Source organism: Epargyreus clarus, unplaced genomic scaffold, assembly GCF_041222505.1.
Source record: "Epargyreus clarus isolate Ecla_fem2 unplaced genomic scaffold, WU_Ecla_fem_2.2 ptg000007l, whole genome shotgun sequence".
NCBI lineage: Eukaryota > Metazoa > Arthropoda > Insecta > Lepidoptera > Hesperiidae > Epargyreus > Epargyreus clarus.
This window is the reverse complement of record NW_027332215.1, coordinates 11,899,136-11,912,125: the sequence shown is the minus strand read 5'-3', so window position 1 is coordinate 11,912,125 and position 12,990 is coordinate 11,899,136. Positions and strand designations below refer to the sequence as shown.

The following is a 12,990-nucleotide window of genomic DNA, read 5'->3' as shown; positions in this document are numbered from 1 at the left end:
TTTTACAATGTTAAACTTAACCTAATGGTACATGTGGAACTGGAACTACTTCAGACCACACCGTTTTGTCAGTCAAATAATCACTTAGTTTATAGTACGCTTTTTTACATAGCGTTTGTTTAACGACATGTTTGAACTTTTTTTCTGTGAGATTCAAAATGTGGTCAGGTATTTTATTGTAGTAGCGAATACAGTTACCCATGAAAGATCTAGCCACCTTGCATAATCTATGTTTAGGAATTGCTAATTTATTTCTATTTCTAGTATTAAAGTTATATAATAGTACCTATTATTTATTCGTCATATTCTGCATACCTTTGATGCGTCTCAGAGCACCTCAGACATTAATCGAGTCTATTACAAAACATTAATACTTGCACCCACCTTCACAACCGGCTATAAAACGTCTGTGACAGAAATAGCAGCTATTTCCACTTGGTCGTTGAATTATTATGTAATTAGCTCAGTCGGAACTGCCTGCATCTCTTGGATGGATGTCTATTGTGCGGCGTAGTCTTGGGCAATAGTAATAGTTCTGAGATTCAATTTAGTTCGCGGCTCCTAAACGAACGAGTTGCTCTTTTAGTTTGACAGCTCTCAGCTTACCGAACGATTCGGCGCTGCAGAACAGATGAACTGAAAGAGCGTACGATCTGCCCTTTTTTTAAAAAATCTAATCCTTTTTTTTATTCAAAATAGGTTCTTTACAGAACTCTTTTTGAATGTCAATACATCTACCGCCACTTCACAAGGTATTTCGTTATGGAGAAGAAACATGCATCAATTTGTAGATTTGCATTTACTATGTAGATTATGCGACCAGTTTAAGAAATGAGGACTAAGCTGGAACGCCTCAGAAAAGTATGTCTCCCTTACCACACCCTTCAAACCAAAACACAGCAGCGCGTAACGATGCTGTTCTAAGGCAGACGACCGCCGTCAAACGAGCTTACGAACTACGAACTACGGAGCTGGAAATTGGGATCTAGTTCGCGTAGTTCAGCGGGAGCGCTCTTTCGAACTCGTTCGTTCGCGAACTACACAACGCTAGTGCGGCGCGAGTTATGTGATCTGCATTTCCTGAATCCTTTCTCAAGTCCTTTGAGTTCCATTAATACTTAATGAGGCCGTAACTTACGTGAATATGGTATATGTTAGTTAAGTTAAACAGTAATAAATGAAACAATAGAAATAAATGTGACTATTACTTTGAGTTATTGCACTTTTAGGAAGTTTTTATTTGTTTCACTTCTTGTTAGTCCGTATTTATGTGAGGGTCAAATCTTGCAACCTTTGAAGGAAGTAGGACCCTTTGTGGTTTGACTCCGGCGGCACCACCGCCACACCTGTTTCTACCTAATAACAGCAGTGTTAGGCGCTGCTGTGTTCCGGTTTGAAGGGTGTGGTAAGGGAAACAGACTTTTCCGAGGCGTTCCAGCTAGTCCTCAGGGGTAGCGGCGCATCTGTGGCCGACCTCAGGTAGGAATATCTAATCCTATCTGGGGTTGATTACAGATGTCCATGGGCGACAGTAGCCACTTACTATCAGGTGGACTGCACGCTCGTCTGCTACTCCTATAATATAAAAATAACTGAATTTTAAACTAGTTAACCCAAGCCGGTTCCGCTGAAAAATTGCATACACACTTGGTTTTGATGACAATGTCCTCGCATGTTTAGTGTTTTTAATTTATAGGCAGGTTATTCTTAGATAAATTTTTTTTCGCTTCTAAAGTATTACTATTTCACGCCAATAATCAGTCATTTAGCTATTTTCTACCTGTCTAAGGACACTTGGTATTTAAGATGAATACAACGAACCCTTAACTTTCGTAATCTAGTAGCTGTTTGAAAGATCCGAAGTAATAAAGAACTTTAGAAACATACAAGATACGCGCGAAAAACATAAGGGTCCGTTCAGACAGACCGGCCGGACAGAGGGGAGCAGATTTTTATCACGTTGGAAACAGATTTTTGAGTAATGTATTAAGGCAAAAATAAGCATGTGCACTTCGTTTGTCATTAAGAATGCTTGAACGCGCTTCGTGTGAAATAATAAGAGGAGCCGACCGGCTCTGACTGCGTGCTCATTCTTCCTCGCGCAGCCGATCGGCTCCGATTGCCAGCCCATTCCGGCCAATTCCAAGCGTATACGATCCGGTCTGTGTGAACGGACCCTAAGCCTTCCTTAGCACTCTGGTAAAAAACGGCACCCTTTAACTAAATAGAAAGTTTCACTAATGTTTTATTAAGTCGCTAATTTTAATATTACTGATAAGTAACTAATTGATATGTAAAAAATAGTAGGAAGCCACTCAAGTGAAAATCGGACGAGATATTACAGAATACAATCACAGCAACAGTTGTCAGTGTGATTTATCTAACACACCAACAGACGTAAAACATGGACCAGTGGTCCTCAAACTGTGTCTATCATACACTTTATTTATCATACATACACTTTTAAACTCAATTTATTTCTAGCGCTAAAAGATTTTCCTATTAGAATAAGCTGTCTCTAAAGTAAGTCCGAATAAAGGTCTCCTTTAACCAACTGAGGAGGGTAATGTTTTTCGAGCGTATGTATGTATAAATAGATATTACAGAGTTCAATCACAGCAACAGCTGTCAGTGTGATTTATCTAACACACCAACAGACGTAAAACATGGACCAGTGGTCCTCATACTTTGTCTGTGATACAGTTTTAAACTCAATTTATTTCTAGCGCTAAAAGATTTTTGTATTAGAATAATCTGTCTCCGAAGTACGTCCGAAAATTTTTAATATAAGAAGTATTATTGAATTGGTCTAAATTGTGGTAGTGATCATACTTAAGCTACATTTTCGTCGTTTTTTTTTCATATAATTGCTAGGTCTGCCTTAGAAAAGTGAGAAGCCTCGCAATGCAAATGTCGCCAAGAATCCACATTTGGTCGATTTAAAAAAAGCAGAATCAGCTATTTCTTCCTAAGCCACTTAAATACGCAAAATTTGTGCCCTTCACCATTTAGCACACCAACATCCAAAAGGAGGCTTACTTTGAGAAACACTGATATACACCAAAAATAATTAGACATCCTCGCAAGTCACTATCGATCTTCCGGTCTACAAATTAAGAGCCAAAACGGTATAAATAATTTCGTCCAAGGAAATCTATCCATCTTTTGTCCATCGACTCAATCAATATAGGTCAGTCCGGAAACACTGAATAAAAACTGATTCTATTTTAAAACTTTAAAGAAACGGCAGCAATGCATAGCAATAAAAACAGATTGGAGTTGTTAAAAATAAACAACGCGGTGCCCAGCGCTGCCTGAGCTTGCCATCTCTAATCTCCGAAGTTTAACTGACGTGTCATAAAACGATTTAAGGTTAACAATAGGGTTTTACGGAGTAATGTAGTCAGAAAAACAATCTCGAATATGTTTTAGTTTTACAGTATGTATCAACGCATTAATATCCCACTGCTGGGCACGGGTCTCTTCTCAGAATGAGAAGGATTAGGCCATAGTCCACCGCGCTGGCCACGTGCATATTGGCAGACTTCACATACCTTTGAGATTTCTTTTTATAAATCTCTCAGGTATGCAGGTTTCCTCACGATGTTTTCCTTCACCGTTTTTTAAGCAAATGATAAATAATTTCTAATAACATAACTTTGAAAAATCAGAGGTGCGTGGTGGTGCCTGGGATTTGAAGCTCGGACTTCTCGATCGAGAGGTCGAGTTTCTTAACCACTAGGCCAGCGTTTCCCAGCCTTTTTCAGTCCACGGACCCTTAGGAAATCAAGCACAGTTTTCACGGACCCCCTTAATAAAATAAACAGCGAAAAAAACGCAATCCAAAATATCCCAAAACAAAATTTAAAAAAAAAAAACAATTTATATATTTTTCCTTTTTTTAATAGATTAATAATAGTGTTATACATCATTAGATCCATCTTTTTTTTTAATCACATTTTTCTAATAAAACTGGTTTGCTGATATTTTGTTTTGCGGCCCTTTTCATTTAATGAGCGATTTATGTATGGTCCAGAGATGACACCGCTGACCCCCATACATATACTCGCGGACCCCCAGGGGTCCGCGGACCACAGGTTGGGAAACGCGGCACTAGGCTATCACTGCTTACACTATGTACTACGGCAAATTATTATTGTTCCACTTTGGGCACAAATTGTCCTGTAAATATATGTAAATGGTTTAGGCCTTTCTTCCTACTCTACCAGATACCCTACACATCATAGTTTTTGCATTTCACCACTACGCTTTACACACGTATATGACCTCCACAATACTACTTTTAGTACCGGCAATCAATGATTCAACTGCTTTTTGGAAGCTAGTCTGCTAAGGTCGTAAGAAAATTATTTTCTCCTCAGCGCATACAGTTTTCCTTTGACATAAAATTAAATGTCAAGTCTTAGGGCTCGTACACAAAACTGCGATGCGACGCGACGCGAATTCGCAACGCAGAAAATTGCGACACGAATTGCTGCGATGCGATATCGTGCGGCATAGCGTCTCCCAGGGTGACCATTCTTTCGACAACCGTCAACCGTACGGAACATTTTTTGAAAATTAGGTCGTGACATGGATCGTAAAAAGAAGTTGAGTTTGAAGAGAGAAGAACTTGTGTTTTTGCTTAGGAGTTACAGGAAAGAGTAAGAAAGAAGATTTTGGGTTCATGCATTTATCATATATCATTTATTTTATATTTAGTTTCCTCAATCAGTAATATGAAAAGTCAACGTCGTACTTTGTAATTTTTTACATTAAAGTATACGTCTTTCCACCCAACAAATACAGGTCTGTGCATCTTCCCCACACGATGTCTCAGAACGAACTAGAAACTAGAACTCGCAGGAATGCGCGATGCGAATTAATTCGCAAGATATTGCGATGCGTCGAGGGAGCTTGCAGATTTTTACGATGCGACGTCGCATCGCAGTTTTGTGCACGAGCCCTTAGTCTTTATAAAATATCTTAATCGCGAAAAATTAAAGGATTGGTACCTACCTAAGGTTAGTTACGTACCTCTAGAATTTTACTTTGAAATGTTACCACTCGATGTAAATGCTTGTAAGTGAACTTTATATAGAAAACTCCGATAAGTTCTCATACTACACTAGGTATTGTCTATAGAGTAATAATTAGTATAGAGTGCAACTATGGCATAGGTCGGTACGAATTGTAGGCACATGTGCTATAGCTTTTTAAAACGAACCGAAACTGTTTACTTCTGGAATGTGTACTCGTGCTCGTGATTAAGAAACTCGGCCTCTCGATCGGGGGTTCGTGGTTCAAATCCCAGACACGTCTCTGATATTTCAAAATTATGTGCGTATTAGAAATGAACTATTATATGCTTAAACGGTGAAGGAAAACATCGTGAGGAAACGTGCATACCTGAGAGATTTATAAAAAAATCTGAGGCTTACCAATAAGCTTGGCCTAATAACTTGGCCAGCGCGGTGGACTATGGCCTAATTTTTCTCAGTCTGAGAGGAGACCCGTGCCCAGCAATGGAAAAGTATATGTTGATGTGTACCAATTGTATAGTGTATTACTAGTTTTCACACCAAATTCAATCAGAAACTGGATCTACTATTTAAACGACGAAATTAACAGATAGTACAGGATCCCTAGTATAGTTTTCATCATTTATTAATAACAAGCTGATTTTTCGTGAGTAGCTTCGTTTCGACAAGACGCCCAACATTTTTCCTTACAGCAATGTTGGTAAATGGTAGCTTGATGGGGCAGCAAGGATAAAATATGTTGACCGGACGAATTCTAAAAATTTATTAGTAACAGTTGTAGTAACAGTAGTAGTACATGTTGGAGAGGGGGGACGCCTTAATAAAAACCTTATATTTTGTAGGACAAATATTTTTTCACGTTATTTAAATAATTATCTTGATAATTAACAAAGAAAAATTTGGTTACTAATAAATTTTTAGAATTCGTCCGGTCAACATATTTTATCCTTGCTGCCCCATCAAGCTACCATTTACCAACATTGCTGTAAGGAAAAATGTTGGGCGTCTTGTCGAAACGAAGCTACTCACGAAAAATCAGCTTGTTATTAATAAATGATGAAAACTATACTAGGGATCCTGTACCAAGACTTCATCCACTTGAACTAATTTGTGACTGTTCTATACCGCACTCGGTGTTCCGACGTTTGATGTGTTCATACCCAAGTAGGCGTGCTCTATTCTTTTAGTTGCTCTGTGGTAGTATCGAATATCATTAGTATCTCACCAGCATCAACTACCATATACCCATGTATTGCGGTTATATAGCCAGGGTGTAGTCGTTAAACAGGTACAAGAAAACCTAACAAGTAAAATGATATCCGTTATAAAAATGGACGACATGCCCGAGTATATGGTTGGTCAGCGAAGTAATAATACTCGTGATTACAAATCACTATCATCAACTCATTGCTCTCTCACTCGTGGCTTGGCTTAGTCAGTATTTCATATTGTTTAAATGATCTATGTATTTGTCATATTGTGCAGTATTCTCGAAAAGTTTGGGCGAACCGAAAATGCTATCGAATTCTTTTGTCGACTGATTTTCCAATTCGAGCCTCATGGAGGTGTCCTTGCCAATCTGACACGCAATGGGTTTCAGGTTCGATCCCCGGTCGGACATAGATTCTAATTATGAATTGTGGGTCTGATTGTTTGCGTTCGTCTTTGTATGTCAACAGCACCAACGGCACAGAAAAAATATTTTGTTGTTGTTTTTCTTTGTTTTGTGGTTTATTAAAGAACCTTGGCGTTTTTATAAAATTAAATTGAAAATTTATCATTATGGTCCAATTTTCGGCAACTAGTGACCTTATACCATACTCTTCCTCATAGAATTATTCTAGCAAGAAGATCAAAATAATTGTTTATGTTTTCAAGATCATACAATATCATACTATCATATCGTAATACAAGATCATTTAAAAAATAAATATTAGTTTAATTCATTATAATATACCAGAAGTATCAGTATATCGTGTAGCATACATTAACTTCGTAAGTGTCTTTTGTTATTTTAATATTACATATTACTCGCTCTACATATTATTTTTATACATATACATATATCTAGAATTTCAGTAGGTAATATTTTTATATCAATAACGTCTTGAAGTTACACACTCTTCTCAATATAATATCATTTATATCAGTACGTTAATTTTATTCAAAATGCGTCTCGAAGCGAAACGTATTCTCGATTCATTCATTCATAAAAATGCAAAGAGGATGACCGCGTTACATAAATTACATTATAATGAAAACATACGCATTTCACATTCCAGGATCCCGGCGGAGTCAGATTGTAAATACACTAATGGACCCAAGCAAATGATTGGTCGAGATGTCTTACAGGAATTATGTGAGTACTTACCTCTATATTTATAAGTTTTTTTTTATAATAATGTATGAGCATGCACTCCGCCTGATGGTAAGTGGCTCCGCCGCCCATGGATATCTGTAATCAACCCCAGATAGGTTTAAATATTCCTACCTGCAGTCGGCCACAGATGCGCAGCTACCCCTGAGGACTAAGCTGGAATTCCTTGGAAAGTTATGTCTCCCTTACCACACCCTTCAAACCAAAACACAGCAGCGCTAACCGCTGCTGTTATGAGACGGAAATAGGTGTGGCGGTGGTGCCGCCGGAGTCATTTATTTAAATCTAAATAAACCAGCATACCATACCAACGTATGGGAATACGTATGGGAATACATTTCCAATTTCCAAATGTATATTAAAAACAGTCGCTTTTGCGTATTGCTAGTTAATTAGTCATTATCATCAACTCATTACTGTTCCAACGCTTGGAATGTCCCCTCAGAGAGGACTTCAGGTCATAGTGCATCACTGGCTAAGGACGGTTTGGTATACTGTACACACCATAGAAATATTTTTTTTTAAAGTTATGTAGAATTTATACCTCAAGTTATTTTTCTTCGCAGTTATAGCTAGTGTTCAATTAAATTCAATTCAATAAGTTCAGCTAAATTCTTATAAACCTAGTGCCTAGAATGCATACCTCGGATCCTATTTGTTTGGTAAGGTGTAGTAAGAGAGACAAGTTTTTCCGAGGCATTCCAGCTTAGTCATCAGGGGTAGCGATGCATCCAAAGGTAGGAATCTAATCTTATCTACCGTTGATTACAGATGTACATGAGCTGCATGTGAACTGCAAACTCGTCTGCTACTTCTATATAATAAAAAATATATATTGAGAGTTTATGTTTAGACCACTAGGCTATCACTGTTCTATTATCTATATCTATTGAGTTTAGTTAATATACAAGTAATGTACGGGACATTGCTTGTATTTAACTAAACTCAATAAAACAAAAAATACCAATTTTGCAAGTGATACTAAATTAGACGTGGCGGTTTAAAATTTTACATACCAGCAGTGATAGACATCAGCAGATCAGAATTAAGTTCCATCGTCAAGATCGCCATAAACACTACACCATAAAACTGGTGCTAAATTCCAATTCTTAGCCTACTATTAATCAGTCTGCTCCAAGACCGAAGGGCTCAATAAAATCCCTCCTTGTATGTTATCTCCCAGCGTACACGCATTCCTGTCGCTATTTATAAAACGGCCAAAGGAACAGCTTTATGTGTGATAGTGTTGAATGAAGCTTATGAAAATTATATTAGATTCGAGATAATAAAATAAACTTATGTGGTCTTAGATGATCCGTGTATTCAAGTGCGTTTTTACTGTCGCTTTTTTACTTGACTAATATGATTTTTTCGCATTTTTCAGTATGATTCGTCGCCGTACAGTAGACCTCGAGATACAGGAAGAACTTCAAGCAATATCTCAACCGATCGACCTACATCGGTAACAGCAAAGTACATAAATACCACGCCATCTTACAAGTCGTCTAGCATACCTGTTCTCAACAATGATCGCTCTGCAAGAGAGGAAACGCCCATTTCAGCAATTGCGAATAGATACGCTAGTTATAACAAATCCGAAAAACCCACCTCTAAGTACGAAAAGAAAGATTACACAAGCAAACTCACTGTACCGTCCCCAGTTAGCTCTAATAAAAGTAGAGACGTCAGTCCGGTATCAACTTCATCAAAGTATAGTTTAAGTCGATCTTCACGTCACATAAGTCCAGACAGACGAACTACTAAGAGCTTGAAAGAAAAGACTCGAGATTCCAGCCCTGTTGATCGAGAAAAACACATTCCAATGAAGACTGATAAGTCTGCAGGTTACGGTGGCCTGTCGAGTTATAAACTATATTCTAGAACTCCTAGCTACAGTCGACCTGCTTCGAGAACAGAAACAAAACCAGAAGTTACTGTTAATAGATACGCTATAGCCAATCGTCTATCATCAAGTTATTTAAGAAGTCCTACGCCAGTTAAGAGAACTTCAATATCACCCGTTAGCTATACTGATACCAGTAAATGCGAAAGTGATAAGCCTTTGACTCCTTCTTCAATAATAACAGAGGAGGACCACAATACTAAGAATGATAATAAAACAGAACACTTACAAAATGGAAATGAAATTAAAATTGACGACGATGAAAATATTGAAACTATTTCTGTTGTTACGCGACATACATCGCCCACCCCACCCGGATCATCATCATACGTGAGATCAAGAAGAGCAGATATGGCTAAAACTGTTGAGAAATTAATAACACGCGCCAGAAAAAAACCGCAAATGGTAGATAAAGAAATTCAATCAGACAGGCTCGATGATCCTACGCGATCAAGTAGATTTGGTAGCACGAGCAGAAGTAGTATAACCAATTGGACATTTTATGCACCTAGTAGTAACAATTATACAGGTTATGCCGGTAGATATTCAACTCAATACTCTAATTTACGCGATAATTCTAACAGTAACTCCTATGATAGAAGTAGTCGCAGTCATAGCACAGAGCCTTTATCAAGAGAAAATACAACGCCTCAATCACACTCAGAAAGTAGTAAAGATAAAATATTAGAAAACAATATTGTACCATTGAAATCAAATGTAGAGACAGATGTGTGTGAATCAAACAAAAATGAAGATACATCAGAAATAGTAATAAATGTTAACTTGAAATTAAAAAAGGCTAAAAGCCCAGTGAACTCAACGGAACTAGTATCTCCTGAGATAATTATAACTAATAGTCAGTTACCTCCGCAAGCACCAAAAACCGACTCAACGGGAAAGACGAAAAAACTAAAACTACGAAAATCTAGTACAGATTCATCATCAGAAACGACGTCTAAGAAGAAAGTATTGAAAAAAAGAAGTAAGTCTGTAAGTTCTACAGAATCTGATCAAGGAAGTGAAAAGTCCGACAAAGATAACAATAAAGATACTAAATCGTCAAAAAGTTCCACAAAATCATCCACGGGGCCTAATACGTCTAAAAGCTCTTCTAAAAAACATTCCAAATCACGTGAAAGCAATAGTCCGGAATCGAGTATTACCTTATCAACTCAGTCGTCCATTAGCGAAGACGAATCCATGTCAAAATCTAAAACAAACGATGTCTCTAGGACATCGGCTGATGAAATATCAATACCCACAGATCGATCTGCTAGACAACCGTCGCCTTTAAATAAGATTGATGGAGGTACTGAAGAAGCAAAATCTTTCTTAATAAGAGCTCTAGCGCCAGTAACTAATCTCTTTAAATTAAGATATCAAGACTCGAATGAGAATAGCCGCTGGTTAGACAATTCAACATCAGAATCAACTGGTAAGGATATTTCAAACCTAGTAACAGAAAGTGGATCCAGTAGAAGTAAAAGCGGCAGTGATAATATTGTCGCGTCAAGTGATGACAATGTAGTAAAACTCAAGGCTATAAGGCATATAGAATCTGGTGAAAGAGCCTGGTGGCTAGATTCAGAGTCTGATAAAAAGAACTATAGTCATAGCAGTGAAAAATCCCGGCACCTAGAATCTGGTGCAGAACGATTAAGTGAAAAACAATCAAATGAACACTCAGACGGAAAGAGATCCTTAAGTAAATGTAAAAATTATCATGATGATGAAAAACCATGGTGGCTCGATAGCAGCGCTAATATCCCAGAAGGCATTGAACGATTAACACCACCACGAAAATCATCTAGCGATAGCGATAAGAGTGATAAGTTCAATTTCTTTAAAGTACGTCATATAGAATCAGGAGACAAAAAGGATTGGTGGTTAACTAGCAACGAAAACTCGTCAATCAGTAATAAAAATGAACTTTCTAATAATATTAGTTTAAGTAAGTCTGGTTCCGATCAAAGGAGTTTTCCTCTACGGCGAATAAAACACATAGAATCCGGAGAACGTCCGTGGTGGTTGGCTAGCGATAAAAACATTCCAGAAGGCGTTGAAAAATTACCAACTCCGCCCCCTCAGGAGAGCGACAGTTCCGATTCTGAAGAAGTGCGTATTTATGTACCTTCGTCACAAATTCCTCCCTTTCCTCTACATTTACCTGATGATGAGCCGCTTGGTGACAGAAGAAGCCCCGAAGGCTTAGAAACTCCGAAACATAACGAAGAATACGAAAACCGCAGCTCACCGTACGAAAATAATCGTAAATACAGGCGGCGTTCTTCATCGAGCCTTTCATATCAAAAGAGTGCAGAAAAATATATATCACGTTACACGGATATTGATGATATATTAGGCACTTCAGGTCAGATTTATAGCCCATTTATGGACTCGATACTTGCAAGGAGAACTGGTCAAATATCCTTCGACGACGATGAATGCGAAGAAATCGACCCGACGCAAGTGAGGATCCACGATAGCACGCCGCAGATGCCGGTCATTCAGAAGCTTGGATGCAGGTAATTCATTGGAATATCTTTTTTTATAATATATGAGTAGCGGATGAGCTTGCAGTCCACCTGATTGTAAGTGCTTACTGCCGCCCATGGATATCTGTAATCAACCGCAGAGAGGATTAAATATTCCTGAGGTCCACTACTACTACCACACCAAGCCCAGAACACAGCAGCGTTTAACGCAGCTGTTATGAGGCAGAAATAGGTGTGGCGGTTGTGCCGCCGGAGTGGAACTACAAAGGGTTCTACCACCTCATCTTATACTCATCCACTTTGAATTTTATTTTTAAAATATTTACATAGGAAAACTAAAAGTAATCATTATTTCATTATTACTTAACTATTTATTATTTATATTGGACTAGCAGAACCCGCGGCTTCGCCCGCGTTAAAATATATGATATGACATAGAAATAACTGTAATCGTAAATTTGTACTTTAACAATTTTAACGCTATACTTTATCGTTAAAATTGTTGAAGGGTTCATTAATATTTCATTAATGAAAGCTTCTTTTTCGTCACTGTGTACCTAAATTGGTCAAGCTTTCTTCAGAAACATACACTAAAACTCTAATTAGTGGACTGAAATGAAACTTTCTTTAAAACATAAGTTTCATGTAGGATACAATAATTACTATTTGCACTATTCCATAGGAACCGTCCATGTTTTATGGGACCTTACATACAGTGGTTCTATCCAGGGTCTCTGGCTGGGCGGTTAGAGCTCCCTTTCTTGCCGCCCGCAACTCCAGAAGTCCCGCTTTAGTCTCGTACGACAGGTCCCCTGCCTGTAGTACTGTAGCCCTGTTCTAGCCCAAAATTTTAATCCAAGGTCTATGTGTCTACCACATCACCATCACTAATCCACGTATAACCACAACCATACCCCATGGCAGGACAAAATGTTGGCACGCAGTGTGTCCAAAGTAGTTGCGATGTACCTAATTGGTATACCAAAATGTAGGCCCATTTGAATAAACTTATGCATTATTATCATATATGAAATTTGCACCCGTCCACGTTGTCGTGTATTTGTCTGAATATACGTTATCTGAAATTTCTGAAAAAAGATTCCCGTATACATACATATAACACTTCTTTTACCTCCTTAGTAGAATTTCAAAAACATTCCTATGTACATATGC

General features: G+C 38.0%; 1 protein-coding gene across 1 annotated transcript in view; it reads left to right on the top strand.

The window, feature by feature from the left end:
• LOC140743419 (uncharacterized) overlaps window positions 1–12,990 on the top strand; it is a 35,910-nt gene that overhangs the window by 20,965 nt on the left and 1,955 nt on the right. The window contains exons 3-4 of the mRNA XM_073074670.1: window positions 7,325–7,401; window positions 8,804–11,847. Coding sequence (XP_072930771.1) covers window positions 7,384–7,401; window positions 8,804–11,847 — 3,062 coding nt within the window. The 5' untranslated portion in view covers window positions 7,325–7,383. The remainder of the gene's footprint in view (window positions 1–7,324; window positions 7,402–8,803; window positions 11,848–12,990) is intronic.